Here is an 18,060-nt window from a genome sequence, read left to right as displayed (position 1 = left end):
GGCAGCCAGCTCGCAGGACCACGCCGCCCTCGGGTGTGGCAGGACCCCCACCTTGACCTACGTCTCCAGCTTGGCAAGTCCCACTGGCCCGCCAGCCTCCAGTCCTTCCCACGCACTGTCCACATTTACAATAATCACATGGTTGCTGTAACAGTACATTCAACGGCTGCAGCTCTCTCGCTGCCAGATGTACACATCACCACCAGAAACAACAACACAAGCAGAGCACAGGTTTTAAGCTGGCCAGGTGTGATTGTAGATGCCGTACAGGTGAGTCCATCTCACCTCCAAAATATGCAGTATCGCACACCGCTAGTTTTATCTATAGATCACTAAATTACAACAACAGTGACCTGGCAGTGAGACTGTCAGTCACAAGAATGGTGGACATAAAGCAATTTTCAAATTTAGAATAAATCAAATGACTCTATTAACATTTTTGGTTGTATTTATTATTACACCTTTTTTCAGTCCTCTTACATCTATGACAAAGTGTGTACAGCCTGTATTTGTACCTTACCTGTTTTTAACATGTGATGTCTGTGTGAAATACTGACATCACCATATCAAGGAGTTTATAACTTATTTATTTTTCTTTTCTGAAAGAAATGACAGAAACATTTACAATATGTGAAGTTACAGCACAGTTTCTCCAAATGTGTACTTCTCTTTCAGTGAGGGTGCTTTTACAGCATCAACAGTAGCTCAGGTAATAAAAAATACAATCCACCCACAGACAGGAAGTGAACTTTAACAATTTAGGTTCTGTTCGAGTCTTGTTTAGATGATGTGAACCATCTCATGGATCTCTTTTGTGTGTTTTGTATCAACTTTATTGCAAATCACTTGTACTTTATTTGAACAAATGTAGAGGAGAAGCATCTCCTTTTTAGTTTCTGTGATGCATTTACTTCTCACACCTTTAAACTACATGTTAGTGTTGATCTCAAATACTAATTATTCTGTGATTTTCCAAATGACAAGGAAGCTCCTGACCATGCATGGAGGGTTTCACCCCAAGTCCAGCAACCTGAGGCTGTACGCTAAGCAGAAGGATGGAGGCCGGGGACTGATGAGTGTCAGCACCACGGTCCAGGATGAGACGACAAACATCCATGAATACATCAGGAAGATGGCCCCAACTGACCACATGCTCAGTGAATACCTCAGACACACACACGCACGCACACACACACATACACACACCCCTACATAGGTCCCTAAAACAGTTGTCTAAAAAGGTGGCATTTTTTGTCTAAAAAGTAAACTTTTTGGCTTAAAATGACAACAGCACGCCATTTTTAATTCAAACATCTTATTCATCATCATATTTTCATAATCATATTTTATGGTCCTCCACAGTATGATAATTGATTATTACTGATTTATTACATATTGTACTTTTACAATATTCCTAAAAATTATGGCTGCCATTAACTTTGAATACTTCCTTTAATACTTCCTTAGTTATAAATCATTTGAGAGGGAGCCATAAATCACTGGTTTGACATAAAGTCCTTATTCTCCATTCTCGTGTGTTCATTGTGACACATTTCCTTCTTTAAACTTACAGGCTGAGTGTGATTGTACCTGTAATGAGTTAAAAGTATCAGTAACTGACAAGGGCAAGCTGCTTGATATTCAATTGTTTTGCCATTGCAGCTGCTGCTGCACATACTGTCAGTAGTCTTTCTGTTGTACACTGCCACAATGCAGAGAGAGACCATGTGTTGTGACCAGTGTTGGTCAAGTTACTTGAAAAAAAGTAATCAGTAACTAATTACCAATTACCGAGTAATCCCGTTACTTTACTGATTACTTATTTTCAAAAGTAATTAATTACTTAGTTACTTAGTTACTTTTTAAAAACACGATTTACAACCTGAATAGGTGATAAAGCGATAAATCTTTCAGCCCAATTCTACTTTTTCTACATAATCCATCATACAAAATGTAATCAAAAGGAAAAGTCTCTTTTTAAAACTTGTTTTATTAGTTTTAATCTTTTAACTTTATGCATCAAGCAAAACTTTAATTATATGCAACATTCTCTGACTGGAAGAAATTAGTTTAACATTTAAACCTATTTTCTGCACATTCCAGCACATAAAATAAAATATTTTTTGTGTTTACACTCAGTCTTTCAAATAGATGCAAGTAAAACAGCAGAAAATAAATAAAGTCAAAGACTAGCAGTCCTGTTGCTCTATTTTCACCTGTAAAGCAGGAGTTGGGGAGGCGGAGGTTTACCCTGGTGCAGGTGTGCAGCGGTCAGTAGAAGGATACGCGAGTTTCTCTGTGAGTTTCCCATTACGTCGTAGTGCACTCGGTGCTTGTTTAGGGGTTTTTTTTTCGCTGTAAAAAGACGTTTTCTTCCCACGCCCAACGGACGCTAATGTTTTTGTCACTTTTTATGGAATCAAACTCAAAGTAAGGTCAGTACTTCCACGCTTTAAACGCTGCACGCTCATACTCTCTCCCGCACTCGATATATTATCCATTGTTGATCTGCACACAGCTGTTGTCACGAACGTCGCACTCGCTTACATCACTGTCATGAGACATTCTCGCAAAAAAATCACGGTTTTAGTAACGCAGTAACGCAGCGTTCCTACGGGAAAGTAACGGTAATCTAATTACCGTTTTTGCAATAGTAATCCCTTACTTTACTCGTTACCTGAAAAAAGTAATCAGATTACAGTAACGCGTTACTGCCCATCTCTGGTTGTGACAGCACTGGATGAAGATCTGTTAATCATTTGGGGCAGATTGTCTTGTTCTCCGCAAACAAAAATGCTGAGGAAAATTCAAGACATACTTTCAGTACACCTACCTGCAAGAGAGACATTATGTTCTCCATAGTTTGGCACAAAAAGGATTGAGGCATTAGTGCAATATAATGCAGTATAATGGTTAACACCTTTGGGTCCCTGAAGTGTTGCTACTGGCAACTCAGTGGGATGGAGATAAAAGCTATAAATGTTTTAGATTTTCAAGGATGCAGCGTTATGAAATGGGAATTTAGAAAAAAGGTTTTCAAAAAGAGAAAGTTCTTGCAAAAAAGTAAAAATGTTGTGTTTTTCTGGTTGTGTAGTTGATGTTGAATAGTACTTTTTTAAAAATTCAATTCAGTGTAATTTATTTTACCACAAATCACAACAACAGCTGCCTCAAGGTACTTTATATTGTAATTTAAAGACCCTACAATAATAGAGAGACAACCCCCTATGAGCAAGCACTTGGTGACAGTGGAGTGGAAAAACTCTCATTTAACTGGAAGAAACCTCCAGAAGAACCAGGCTCAGGGAGGGGTGGCCATCTGCCCCCACAGGCTGTGAGTGATGGGACGAAGACAAGACACACTGGGGAAAAAAACAGAGATAATAACAGAGAAAATACTATTATAATAACTAATTAAATATTGAGTGGTGTATAAACACATAGTCACAGCTAATTTGCTCCATTTATAAATGACTATGGATCTAATCAAATAAGAAACTGCTCCTCTTAAAAAGTAAAATCCATACCAGTTTGTGTTTTTGTTTATGGAGATTCAGCTTTCCACCTTGTGCGGTTGTAGCAGCCCAAATCAATGGGTGTGAATGTGCTACAGTACTGTATGCCTGTACAAGGAGAAGTCTCTTTTATTGTTTAAACTGGACTGAGAGCCAATGCTATCACTTTTTTGAAATGACAAAAGTGTGGGAAAAAAAGCATGCCTTGTTTCAGTTCCAGCATATCAGAACAGGAAAAAAAGGTCTTAAAATTAATTATATATACCATATTATCATTATGTACAAAACTTACGCCAAAATGCATAAATGTGAAAAACTAACTACACCCTTACTGCTTCCACTGGAACTAAGAGAGTTAGTAGGAGCCAGGAGCTGCTAAATAAATGCTAAATGGCCTGTATTTGTATGGTGCTTTACTTTGTCCCTATGGACCCCAAAGCGCTTTACACTACATTCAGTCATTGTTAAGGGAAAATTGTACTTAGTAGTCAGTATAAACTTTTAATGATATAAGTTTACATGTGATAGAATACTGCATGATGACCTTTTCCCTGCGTAGAACTGATTGTGCAATGAAAATGAGCTTGTTATCTCTCATCAGTGTTAAAATAGGGTAAATTTAGCAGACACTTGTTATCAAATGCTGAATTTATCCAATGCAAAAAATTGACTCTCTAGGTTGCAGGACAACAGTTTAACTTTTGTGGAAAAAAAAAGATTCTGGTTTGACCAACCAGTGATCTGACAATAAATTTAGTTGTTAATATAGTAAATTGGGAGATGCTTTCTGCTTGACTGATGCAGCACAAGTAATTTACTGTATGAGGGAAATTCTATTTTTGTGATAACATTTTCAACATGCATTTCTGTTGTCCTGTCATCTTAGTGGGTTAATAGCTGATATACAAATTAGTTGATCGTTCTTAGATTAAGGAAAGGTGACTGAATTCTAGCACAAGTGAATGGGATGTTTGGAGTTTGTTAGAGTGGAGACTCTAAAACACTGAGTTTCCTGTTTTGATGTGCGAGTGAATCCTGCACCCAGATACACAACTCTGAATACATAAGAACAAACTTCTTTTGTGAAGTGCATGACAACATGTCACATGTTTTATGATGACGGGAAAAAAGGAAAACTGAATAAAATGTGTCTGTGGCCTAAATGAGTGAAGAGCACAGACCTGGGGATTAAACTCATAGCTAATGAGACATATTAGGATTATGTTGTGTGTTGTGCAGCTGATGGTTGGTTTGGAGTGAATCTAGCTGATGGTTTTTCTTTTGTTGTGAAGTTGAGCCTGCCAATTAGTATGATGGTATGATAAACCATGCTAATGGTATGATTTACCCTCCTGCGATGAGGAGCTTGTGTCATGGCGTAACAAGGCCTTTTATTTTGATACTTTCACAGTGCACTGAAAGTTTTGTTTGATAATCTCTGTTATTTTTCATTTTATTTTTATTTTTTGAACAGTGCACTAATTTCTCTTTGTGAATTTCTTTTCTTTAAGCAGATCTGCACGACGGGAATTAAAAGTGCTACACGTCGTCGAGAAAATTGTTACAAGTGAGTTTCTCCACATTAAAATGGGCTCAGGAGAAAGCCACTTATTTGGGACAATTAGAAAATGAGAGTCCCTGCCCAAAAAGGATTCAGCGAGGTAATCCGATCTAAAAGTTCTTCTTTTTCTTTTGAAATGACGTCATTTTGCTGAGGGTGGAAATCAAATGCGGCGATGGTTTCCACTATCAGCAAAGAAAGAAAGAAAGAATGGATGAATGAATGAGTGAGAGAAAATAAAACTGACTGACTGGTAAAAGCTGACAAAAGCTAACAAGACTTTACTGATGTAACATGACTGTGTGAAGTTAACCCCCACCTGACAAAGGTGCAGATGAATCTATGTGTGTTTCCTTTTACAGGAGCAGAAAGATAACAGCAACATCCGAGGTTGCGTGACGATTTAACCTTTTAAATGCCACTTTCTGTGTCTGTGCATCTACCAGGGGTGTTGTTCACTACCTTGTGTTGCTTACAGAGGTAACTGTGACAAAGTATGCATACGCCTGCGCAGCGCTAACATTTGCATTTTCTTTTCTACAGCATTACAGTTCTTCATGTGTTTGATCATGTGATTTATAAGAGGACTAGTTAATGTTTTTCTACTACAGGATTTCTGGGTTTATGTGTGAAGAAAACTGTGTTTACAGGTTATGAGTTGGTGATGCTGTTACACTGTGTTGTTGGGAAAATGTTGAAGGTTACTTTGACAATGTGAATAACATGTGCGAAATTTCCTGTGTTGAAACTAGTGATTGATGAGTTGAGTGACTTTGCTTAAGGAAAGTCACCGATTACATTAATGTTGACTGAGTACATGGGATGATCCATGTCAGAGGCAAATTATGGAAATAATTGTAGTTTACTGATTTGAGAAAACCTGCACATGATACTTGTCTTGCTGGTGCTGAATACTTTATTACTTTAAGTGTGAAGTTTGATTTCACTTCCAGATCTTGTTTTTCAGGCCATGATGGTGTGTATGCAGGCTCCTGGCTGAGCCAGTTTTTAAGCAAACTTAATATGCAAAACACGCTAACATCTTTTATTGCAGGATTATAGGTCCGGGGTGGTGCTGCTCCAGAGGAGGAGACGCCCTGATGTTGCCTGGGACATGATCTAGCTAACCTTTTTCTTTAAGACAGGAATCTGGCTTTGATGAGTTGACTCATGGGAGTGTCCATGCGTCAAGAGGAGGGGTCCAGGATTAACATGAAACAATGAATTAACATTAAACTATGTTTTATATGATTTTTGCAGCGATTTGTGTGATTAACAGTTCATTCAACGGGTATTAAACCTATGCAAGTGGTGCATCCATGTTCAGATGAGGCTTTGATGGCCTATAAGTGAAGTTCACTGAACTAAAAAATGTGGTTTGATGATTGTTGACATGGTCTCCAAATAGAAGTTTTTCCTCCTAGCAAGGAAATACAGGTGCAGCAGTAATCTCCTGAGAAATCTTCAGAGGCCCAGTGAGAAGCGAGAACCATTCCAGGCATAGCAGACAGCCCAGGCAGTGGTTGAGGTCAAAGGTCGAGCTGGTTGGGGCCCATCATGAGATCAAACTTTGAAGCCACAGCAAGGACCATGAAACTGCGTTGGAATGAGAGCTGTGCCAAGGGGGATTTCCAGAGGCCAACAGAGGAGATTGTGGACAACAGACAGGCACCTGAAGGATGAGGGGAGCGTGCCAAGCTCCATCGACAGCGCAGAGGGAGTCTAAGGATGACACCATGATTCTGTGAAAGCACAGGAACCAGAAGCTATGGTGGTGATGACAGCAGTTTCCTATGAACATCACCTAATGCTGTGTCACTATACTGTGCATACGCTGGCACATTGAAGACTGCTGGGATCATAACAGCAGTAAGATAACTGGACCCAGCACCCTTTTCACAGAGGGGTTTTTCTGCAGAGGATGGACAGTAGAAGAGCCATAAGTATATCCACGACAGAACAAAGGCAGAATCGGCAAATACAGACTATTATGTCTGTTCTCATATGCCAGTACGTCAACACACCCCACACTATATGTGTTCCTGGACCAACTCCCAGGGAAGAACTACTCCATGATATTAGCAGAGAGATGGGACTTTGCGTCCTCTTCAACAACACCTGCTGCACTTACATACTGGACGATGTACGCTCATTAAACATGACTGACGCCCTGAATGCTTTGAGACAAATCCAGCAGGCCCAAAATCAGGACTATGTAAGTGATACAAGTGACTGGTTTTCTTGGCTTTACACTGGCTCCTGGTTACAGGTGCTAAAAGGACTACTCATCGGAGTTGGGATATTTTTACTTTTATTTTGTGTTTTTGTAACGTGTATATTGCCATGTCTAAAACTCATGATTAACCGCATAATATTTTCCACTGTTGCTGCATATACAGCCGTGACAAATGAACATGAAGACTTTGTGTGATTAATGACGATGTGACAGAAAATGTACAACAAGATTTTACATACTGATATCTCACCTAAAGATATACTGACAACAGGAGGGAATGTAAATGGAAAATTGTATTTAGTAGTCAGTATAGTCTTTTTAATGATATAAGTTTGAATATGGTAGAATACTGCATGTAATCATTTGTGTTTAGAAGTATATAGTTGGTGGCATATTGAAAGAATGTCTCATCCTAGGAGGTCTGTAACATTCCAGGGTGTTCTGGCGTTCACCTCCACATCCTAGGAGCATGGGAGAGGTCGTACCTTGTCTTATTGTTTTACGGTAGGATTAACGTAGCTATATCTGTCTAAGTGCTTTTTGTTTAGATGAACTGCTGGACTTTATGGGGTCACACACACACACACACACACACACACACACACACACTGAAGTATAAATAAAACCCGGGGCAGTTTCTCAGTGCGAGTCTCAGTTCTGGAGGCTGCCCTTGCTAGCAAGAAATTCTGCGTGTTTCTCTTCTCTGATTCTCTACTGAAGAAGTGTTTTAGAGTACATCTCTTAACAAAGAGGCACCTTAGTCAGTTATGATGTGAGGTAGATAATTGTTAGAAGTAGTCTGCATCAAGCTTAAGGTTGCTCAAATTCAGTATAATGAGATATGGGATGAAGAAAATAAAGAAAATATGTAAACTAATTAAGTGCATAAGAGGCACTTGACCTGCTTGAAAACCTGTCATCCTAGACGAGACATTGCTGAAATATAGAGCACACCTATACTAACAACTAATAAGCTAAACCTTGTATACAACAGCTAAAGCTACATAATTGAGAAGCTGAATTAAATATGTGGTCACTGTAAGCTGATGAGCAAGTAATATGTTTGTTTTTTTTTTACAGCAGGAGCTTCATGAGAATTCAAACATGCAGCTGTCTGTGAGCTCAGTTTTTTTCCCCTCACACTTCTGATTTGCCTTTGGCAGCAGCCTTTTTGTGTCCTGACTCATGTGTGTAAAGTGTTCATGCTATCAGCAACTTGTTTTGTTTTGTTTTGAAAAATAAATAAATTTGTGACCATACTTGTAGATCACAGTGACACATAATGATTAGGCATATGATTTACTAATGCAGATGAAGTTTATTCTAAAATTTAAGGAGAACAAAGAAGAACAGCATCTTCAGTTGTGTCTTGGCTGTTGTTCTCTGTGTAGTGTGCTGAGTTTTGTTTTTTGTTTTTTTGTTTTTTGACGTGTTGCTTGAGAGAGGAGTACTGTGACTTCTGAAGTAGCTCTCACCATGCGACCTTGATGATGATAAGTTCAGAGCCAGCTGAGAGCTGGGTTGTCTGCTTTGCTTTAGGTGATAAGTCAGAAAAGTTAAAACTTAGTTTCTTGTCTTGAAGGGAAAAAAAGAAAGAAGGAGGTTTTGTGTTTCTCAGCCAAGAACAACTACGATTTCATTTTCTGTTTTTGAGAAAGGAGAATTTATAATAATAATAATAATAATAATAATAATAATAATAATAATAATAAAACAAAGAGTGATGTTTTGTTTAAGTGGTGAAGAAAGCTAATACTGCAAAATACCGACTAGTGCATGATCAGCGAGCAATAAATGAAATCCCTGAAATGATGCTACCAGTAGTAGCAAATCCCCACTCTCTATGCTGAAGCTTTAAAGAAATCAATGATGTCCTGCCTCCTGCCAGCAGCAGAGACAGTTTCTACCTTACGTAGATGACATTTTAGTGACTGGCCACACAGAGGAAGGGTGTAAGCAAAATACCATGGCTGTGTTACGTCACTTGGCTGAGTTAAGGCCACAAGGTATCTTTAAATAAACTCTAATTATGAAGTCACATACTTAGAGCACACCCTCTCAGGTGAAGGCAGAAAGCTACTAAACAAAGGAACAGAAGCTATACAAAATGCGCCACAGCCACAAAACTAGGCATTCATAAGATTTCCAGATGGAGAAGTTGATTCGTCATTGTGGCTGAACTGTGACTCTGCAGAAAGCTGGCAACCTCTGTGCACCTGTGGCCATGGACATGATTGGGACATGTGAATTCAATGAGTTGGAGATGGGTATATGGAATACTTTTGACAATATAGAGTATGTATGTGAATAAAGAATGCATGTACATGAGACTGAGATAATTAATTTTGGCCCTTATCCGTCCCTTATTTATTCCAACATTTTTGCACTACTGAGATATTAATTTTACTGTAGGGTCTTTAACTTTCAATATCAGGGCATAAGGACCAGGTGGTTGGTACATAAGAGATAACACAATTTTTTTTTCAGTTTTCTAATTAGTATGTGCAAGGCTAAAGGCCTTTAAAAACCCAACAGGTTGCAGAACTATATCTGGATTTGCCATGTAATGGAATGCATTGTATTTTTGCTGAAAATTCATCATCAAAAAATGCACTGTGAAAAAAAGTTTACGTCAACTGACGATAAGCTGGTCGTGAGCTTTCTAAACAAGAAAAGGAAGAAACAGATTCTGGGTCTATCCAATCCTCTCAAGGCAGCAGCAACAGGGAAAATGTCATGGCTTGATCCACGATCTGAAGCTTTCATATATATTCAGGATGCCAATGGGGCAATTTCAGCTCTTATTGGGACCACATTGACTGAGGTAAAGTATTATTTTACTATTTCCATATCAGTACTAGCGCATGACTTGAGTTAGGAGTGCACTTGTTGCCAGATGGAGGGATCTAATTGGTCGCATCTGTTTATTTGGATCCGGAAAAAATATATCTATACATGTATATATATGTATATGTATACCACGTCAACTGGAAGAGACTTGGTGGACCATCTGCATCTACAGGTCAAAGGTCAGTCCTTCGAGGACACCAATATTCACATTTTGGACAAAGAAGACAGATGGTTTGAAAGAGGAGTGAAAGAAGCCCTTTGTGTCCACTGTCTGCCATCTATAATCCAGTTCTGAGATCCTTTCCCAGACGCCTTAATGCCCACTCACATCCCGGGACTTCTGACCTCAGGAAATCACATGATAGGGTGGGGCTAGGTTTCACAATGAGCTCACCGAAAACCTTAGCTGATTGTGAACTACACCCATTTTCACACCTTGGCTCATGTAATTAGGTAGGGGTTCATTAGGGGGTCCATTGTCCCTCTCTGGGGGACACTCCCACATGGCTTAAATCTGGGACTCTCCAACATTTGACTCTAGAACTGAAGAAGCTTCTCAGATAAGAGGTAAAATGTCTTCAAGCAACTCAAAGAAGTCCAGACACTTTTTTTTCTTTCCAAGCTCCTTAGACTACGATGACCTGGATGACTGAGAACCTTCACAGACAAAACCAACACTAGCTCCTTAGGATGTTTTACCAGTCTGTGGTTGCCGGGGTACTGTTCTATGCTGTGGTGTGCTGGGGGTGCAGCACAGCAAAGAAGGACTCATCCAGGCTGGAAAAACTAAACAAAGGCTAGCTCTGTAGTCGGCATGAAGTTGGACACTCTGGTGACAGTAGCAGAGAAAAGGACATTAAAGAAACTGCTGGACATTATGGACAATGCTGGGCATCCTCTGCACACGGTCGTAAATAATCATAGTAGCCTATTCAGCAACAGGTTGCTTCTCCCAAAGTCAAGAAGCAACAGACTTAAAAACTCCTTTGTCTCACACGCCATCAGACTGCTTAACTCCTCACTGGAGGAGAGAGAGAGGGGAAACAGGGGGACAAAGGAGGGTTGGGAACAACTGACCTGTAGTGCTTTTTTCCTTGTGCTATATTTGCAATATATTTCTTACATCCGACTGTGCAATAATCATTGTGCAATAGACTCACTCAAATGTGGAATCCACTAGTATTCCTATTTATCTCTATTATATAGTCTGTATTTATATATGTGTATATATGGTATAATTATGCTTATATCCTTACTCTCATTCCCCTTTATTGTGTCTGTAACATGCAACTTCTGTCGGTGCTGTGCTACTGGAAACTCAATTTCCCGGAGGAACCCACCCGTGAGATTAATAAAGTTTCATCTAATCTAATATAATAACACTAGTCACTTTTCTCAGAACAGACTCACCAATAAACATACAGCATTAATTGATATGATTGGATGGCCGAAGTATTAATGAAGAGGGCTGTTCTGTTCACAACTGTTTACAAAATTACTACAATATTTAAATACATTTGTTTTCAAGGTATTTGGAATGCAATGTTTCATACTAAAGTATTTATAATTATCATTTCCAAACTGCCCTGGTGGTAATTAAAATGTTACTCTAAAACAACACACTGACACAGGTGAGCACATCTAATCTATAATCACTTTTAAAGCACATATGAATTGGCATTAGAGATGGGGTTATAGCTATAATACAGCTATTGCACACATATTTTCTCCTGAGAGATTTTTTTTTCTAGTGCCCAAAAGTTTCCGCAAAGTTGGCAAGTTGTTTTATTTGGTCACTCTGCATTGAGTGACGCCTCCACAACATTTTCTTGGCTTTCAGATCCTTGGGGAAAACAGGTACACAGGGTAGAACAGGTTTTGGGCCTATAAGAACACCGTTCAGTGTCTTGGTACTTCCACTCAAAGGGCAGGAAGAGTTAGAGCTAACCCCAATATCTGGTATGGGAATATGAGGATTCAAACGAGGCAGGTATCTGGGGCGTGTGTGGGCAATGTGATCCAGAAGAAGAGCTCCTGAGCCTCTTCGCTCCAGCCCTGTAGTGGCTCGCCTCTGGGCCGAGCTCTCCAAGGACTCCCTGGATCCCGACAGATTGGAGGCTCTGCTGGTGACCAGCTTGTGTCTTTCCGCTGCCAATCCAGCACCACCACTGCTCTTTGAGGTTCTGTCTCTGCTGCTGAATTGCTGCAACTGAGAGTCAGAACTGTAGTGGGCAATACCAATGTTCCGCCGACGCACCACATTTTGCAGACTGGAAACATTCAGCTGTGTAAGACAGTCAGATGAATCTTCATCTGCAGGTCTGGATTCATGGGAAAAGGCAAGACTATCTTGAAGCAAGTTTGGGTGTGAAACAGAATATAATGAACTTGCAGCACTGTCATATGACATCTTTCTGCCAAAGCCTTTTTTCCCACCACCTCCCCTGTTGTCATTTCCTGATAAGATCTCTAATGCTTTCACAAGTCCTTTTGCATCTTTGAAATCAATGCTCTGGTGCCGTGAAATAGCAGGAGGATGTTCTTCGACTCTGAAAGACAGCACCTCCTCCGGAGTAATTTCCACTGGTTCCTCAGTCAGAGAGGACGCCTGACTCTGCTGGAGCAACAGGGAAGGACTTTTGGACCAGGCTTCTGAGTGTAGCTGATGGAAGTTAGGTCGCTTATCCACATCGGGAACACGTAGAGGACTTCGATGTTGCATTGGTGAACCTGGTTGAAATCTGATCAGGCCATGCCCTAAGCCTAAACACTGGGGATCCTTGAGGGCATGAAGGGGGCTGCCAGGTTGAGGAGAGGTTTTTGCTGAAGAGCCCTGAGGAGGCGTTCGTAGCTGGACCTCATATGGCGACATGCAGCAAGATGCTGGTAAGTAATGCAGACTCTCTTCAACTTCAGGAGATGGAGGAACATTAAGGTACTGCTTTGTCACCTGATGGCCAGATGGCAGTTTGTTGGTGGTGATGATGATAACTTCCTTACCCTTGGCTTTACAGGCATCTAAGAGTACACTAAGAATGTCCCTGTTACCAGAATTAACTGCATAAACTAACGCAGATAAACCTCCATGATCCTCCAGGGTTGGATCAGCTCCGCTGTTAAGAAGAAGTGACAGAATTTCAGCTCCCATTTGTTGAAGACATGCATGCATTAGAGCCGTTTTCCCAGTCTTGTCTTGGATGTTTGGATCAGCACCATTTTCAAGAAGATACCTTGTAGTAAAAGTAAAGTAAGGTAAAGTAAAGGGTACATTTATTTTATCAATTATCTAGAAGATATTAATGCTCAACAAAAATATATAAAACTTACCGAACCATCTTGTGCTGGGGTACACTCTGTGAATCTGTATAGCATGTCTTGCAGGCTACCATAAGTGGTGTCTCACCATGCTCATTACTCTCATTAATGTAGGCTCCTCCTTCCAGGAGCAGCCGAGTCAGACGTAGCCGGCATAAATATACAGCCTTCAACAGGGAATTGCCATCTGTTCGAACCTCTGTTGACTCATCCATTGTGAGGACCTTTGATGAAACACTGTCACTTCATTGTCTGAAGGTGCACCCAAAACATCCCTGCAACAATGTAAGAAGTTTTTAGGTCTCCATCAAGTGGGCAGCTGTTGGAAGCTTTACACTGTGGGTCCCAAACCATATCTGAGCATCACATTACCTATAGAAACCATTTGTTTGATATAGTGTTTTCTTGTTTGACAGTGCATTCAGATATTCGAAACCAGTCACTCTTTCACTATTTTATATTGCAGCCTTACACTAAAGTTGGCTTTAGTGTAAGGCAAAATTAAGCATTTGCTTAATTTTGGGAAAATTAATTCTCCCTCTCTTACACACACGTTGGGTATTCATATCTTGTGGGGACATCTAATTGACATAATGCTTTCTGTAGCCACTTACCCTACCCTTAACCATGAAAAATGAATGCCTAACCCTTACCATATGGTAAGGGTTAGGCATTCATTTTTCATGGTTATGGTTAGGTATAGACCTAACCATAACCCAATTGTAACCCTGTCACTAAAACCACATTTTGAGTCTCAAAAACGCCTTCAAACTTGTGCGGACCAGGATTTTGGGCGCCATAAGGCCTGTTGGGCCCCACAAGTATAGTAAACTTCCTATTTTTGGGCCCCAAAAAGATATGAATACAGACAGTATACAGACATAGTATTTATCTTCATAAAAACTGTTTTTTGGAAGAAACAGGTAGTGCTCAACTTTTCACTCTTCCCACAGTGCAAATTGGAGTGCAACAACTTTTTCCATGTATGTTAAAACACTTGTTATGTTAAGCTGCCAGAAGTGCACCTCATCTTTAAACCATGCTGAGGTAGGCTTTAGCCCACTCATGACCCTGAACAGAGAAGGTGCATTGAAACATTGATGGGTGTCTCCATAGCAGTATTTGATTAACAAAATAAATGGCTGTAGAAGAATCACAGCACAGTACGATTGTTACCTGGGAAAGTTCATATCCCACCAAAATACTGCATTGAGTTCAAGCTGAAAGCTGTCTTGTACAAAGGAGAGATGTTTTTTTCTTAAATTTATGAATGCTGTGGTTTTGCTAAGAATGAAAAACTTTCAGTTTCTAGTAAAAGTGAAAGAAAACTGGAAAAGTCACAGTTACACATGAATTAACATTGCCCTTCTTTCCAGTATTTTATAACTGTGCAGCATTTGCAGAGCAGCAGCAGTTCACACAGAAACAACCTGTTGTCTTTGCACCTCTGTAACAAGCTATTGTTGTCTTGATTTTGACACTGAGACTTAGTATTCTATCCAATAATACTCTGCACATACATCTCCTGATAGATTTCAACATTGTGACAATGAGGAGACATCCTGTCACTCAAAACACAAAGTTAATAACAAATAGAGTCACAGACTTTTTTCTAAAGAAAAATACACAACTTGCCCTCACCACCAAGTGACCGTGTAAGCTTCCAGCTCTGCTTCCATCCACAAAAGAGAGCTAAAAGTATAAAAGTATACAACATACAGTGTACAGTCAATGGAAACTACATTAGATAAAAAAATATTGCTAGCACTTTTAAAGTATCAAGAGTTAAAATACTTGCAATTAGAATGGACCTTATATATTTTGGTGGTTTCAATTTAATTATTGCTTTCTTTAAAATCGTAATCCTAAACGTTAAACTTTAAAGTTAATGCAGTATTTACTGAGTACTCTGTACTTCAAGTCCATTTCTTTTCCTGATATGACATAGTTTACAGTTTTAGTATCTTGTGCTTATATGTTATGATGTCAACTTTTTACAGGTTGTTTGTATTTTATGTATTGCTTTAAAGACAACTTTTTTTCACTAAACATTATGAAAATATTTGGGAGTATAGAGGTTTGGTCATGTAATAATGAAATCATCTGTATTTAGGCTGGTTCCCTGGTCTCCTGGGAAAATTAAGCTTTAAGGGAGACCAAAAAAAAAAAACCCGGGTGGGATGGCAGGAAGCTGTCAGGAGCTGAGATGGTGGAAAGACCATAGAAAGAAACACAGACAATAAAATAAATCTCTGACAGGCATTCAGTGTTCTAACTCTATGAAATGTACAACAATGTAGAGCTGTACAGGTTCATTTAGGAAAGAATAAGTAATTGTTGGAGCAGGTCATCTATTAATTGGAAGGTTGGAGGTTTGGTCCTGGGCTGCTCCAGTCTACATGCCAAATATCCTTGGGCATAATACTAACCCCAAGTTGCACTCTGATGGATCAATTGGAGCGTGAATGTTAGATAGAAAGCGCTTCCCTGGAAAACGCATAGAAAACAATGCCTGTATGAATGGGTGTGAATCTGTGAATGTTGTATAGAACAGTTTGAGTGCTCAAGGAGAATAATTTTTTTTTTACTAAAATGTTTTTATAAAGAGCAGCAGGTTTTAAACTTTAGCAGCCTTTTCTGCAGGGTGACATTCAAACCCCGATCCGAGGGGGTCAGGCCTGGTCTTCCACCACCACAGACAGAATATCTAATGATAACAGCAGCAGCAGAGAAAATGTCATTCCTCAACACAACACTTCACACAGAAAGGCCAAATAGATACTGAAACATTAGTATAGAAATGGTTTTGTCCAGGACTTACATGTCTCAAAAATATTTTAATAGCTACTTGCACATGTAGCCAAAGAGGAATTCTGTTTAGTTACACACTGACGCAGAAGCGCTTTTGAAAACAGGAGTCAATAGAAATGAAAAGAAATAACAGAAAAAAAAATGGCTACAAGGACAAACAATCCATTTCATCTCCTGCCAGCCTGCAACATTCTTAATGTTCTGCAATGGTCTGAATTTATTGCCTCTCAGAACAAACTGACAGCTCCTGTTATGCACAGAGTAGAATTTATCACAATTTTAGTGCAGCATCAAGGGTGCTCTGGCATCCTTAAATAGGATTTAACACTAACAATAGAATTTTACTAAGTCTTATCTTACCAAATTGGGCAAATAAAGGAGACATGTAAAGTAGAAATGACTACTTGTTCCCAGCGTGTTAGTGTGTGTAAAACTTACCTGAATGAGTTTCGTTCTTTATTGTGAGAGATGTTCAAACTGCAGTTTAAAGCCAAATGTCAGACTGCAGGCTGAGAGGTAGGTACGGAGACCAGACATTCACACAGGAGTGACTGATGGAAGGAGGGAGTGAAGACTGATATGCGTCAGCTGACAGCAAAAGGCTGGCCAATGACCATGCAGCAGCAAGCATACAACCAGTGATGGCACATCCTTTTGTGAGCATCCACAGTGCAGACAGTGTTGTTTGATAAAACATTTGCGCAGGAAAGACTCATTTCTTTTAAGCTTCAGGTATTCAGACTGTTGTGTGAAATGACAGTGTGGCCAACGTCACCAGAAAGTTCAAGGCTGCAGACATTTATTTTGGTGAAGATTGCACAGAACAGAAACTTCACAGAACTACTGCCATATTCAGTAGTCAATAACAGAAAAGCACTGAGAAGCTTCGTCACTTTTAGAGAGCAAATAGCCACAGATATCCTTCACCAGCGTGTCCTGCTATGTTAATCCATATTGATTCATCCGTTTCCTCTTTGCTGTACTTTAATAGAGAAGTACCATGGAAGCAGATGTGTGGCGAACAGAGGGAGGACCCACAATGCAGGACTGAACTCAGAAATCACAGATTTATTCCTGCACTGTAAGACCGAATAGTAATAGTTTGATAAATGAAATGAGTTGCAACTACTTAAAAACCCGTTATAAGTTCATACACCCTTATTTCTTTGAGTAGTTTGAACAAGTTTGTTTTTTCAAGTTATCAGTACTTGAATATGTTGATTAGTTTCAGACATTGCCCTTGAATAATTTGAGTCGACACTGACATCACATACGTGCCTACGTACGTATGGCGTACGTGCGCCACCTGTTCTTCATGAGGAGCTGGGAACCATCTTGGAATCGTCGCTTCGAGTCCGAATGCCCGCTCATTACTCCGAAAGAAAGCTGTGGAACGTTAATTTCCGAACAGAAATAAAATCACTTGGGAAGGTTTTTTGCTGCATTGTCTTTGACGCTGGATAAAGGAGGACGTGCTGTGGTATGTTAAAGACCTTTGAACTGGAACAGCTAACGCTCTGCACTTGGCTAGCTGCATTTACCGCCTTTGCAGCAATTTTGTCTTTGTGAGCGCTTTTGTGGTAAGTTTTATTTTTTCTGAAACCTTATTTCTCCTTTGTAATACGAATTATTATCGTCATAAATGTTGAATTGTAGCAGGCATTTAAGAATTGCTTTTTTTCTTTTCTTTTTTTTTTTTAAAATCCATGCCACCTAATGTAAAAATAGGGTTCCAGTGTATGGTCTTGGTGGCATTGGCCCCAAAGTGTGTT

At 39.6% G+C, this 18,060-nt stretch overlaps 1 protein-coding gene across 2 annotated transcripts; it reads right to left on the bottom strand.

The window, feature by feature from the left end:
• Window positions 1-10,793: 10,793 nt before the first annotated feature.
• Window positions 10,794-17,406, bottom strand: ankrd34bb (ankyrin repeat domain 34Bb). 2 transcript variants are annotated; one of them, XM_040046579.1, is made up of 3 exons: window positions 16,727-17,406; window positions 13,490-13,752; window positions 10,794-13,392 (listed from the first exon to the last, which is right to left on the bottom strand). In XM_040046579.1, exons 2-3 carry the CDS (start codon window positions 13,690-13,692, stop codon window positions 11,910-11,912), a joined length of 1,686 nt encoding a protein of 561 aa, XP_039902513.1. In that variant the 5' UTR covers window positions 13,693-13,752; window positions 16,727-17,406; the 3' UTR covers window positions 10,794-11,909. The 2 variants fall into 2 exon arrangements, with proteins under 2 accessions (XP_039902513.1, XP_039902514.1); XM_040046580.1 differs by lacking the exon at window positions 16,727-17,406 and having other exon boundaries at window positions 13,490-14,129.
• Window positions 17,407-18,060: the final 654 nt, after the last annotated feature.

This window comes from Simochromis diagramma, unplaced genomic scaffold (genome assembly GCF_900408965.1).
Source record: "Simochromis diagramma unplaced genomic scaffold, fSimDia1.1 OVJJ01000005.1, whole genome shotgun sequence".
Taxonomy (NCBI): domain Eukaryota; kingdom Metazoa; phylum Chordata; class Actinopteri; order Cichliformes; family Cichlidae; genus Simochromis; species Simochromis diagramma.
Note: the sequence above shows the minus strand (reverse complement) of the source record. Positions and strands in the feature narration are given on the sequence as shown.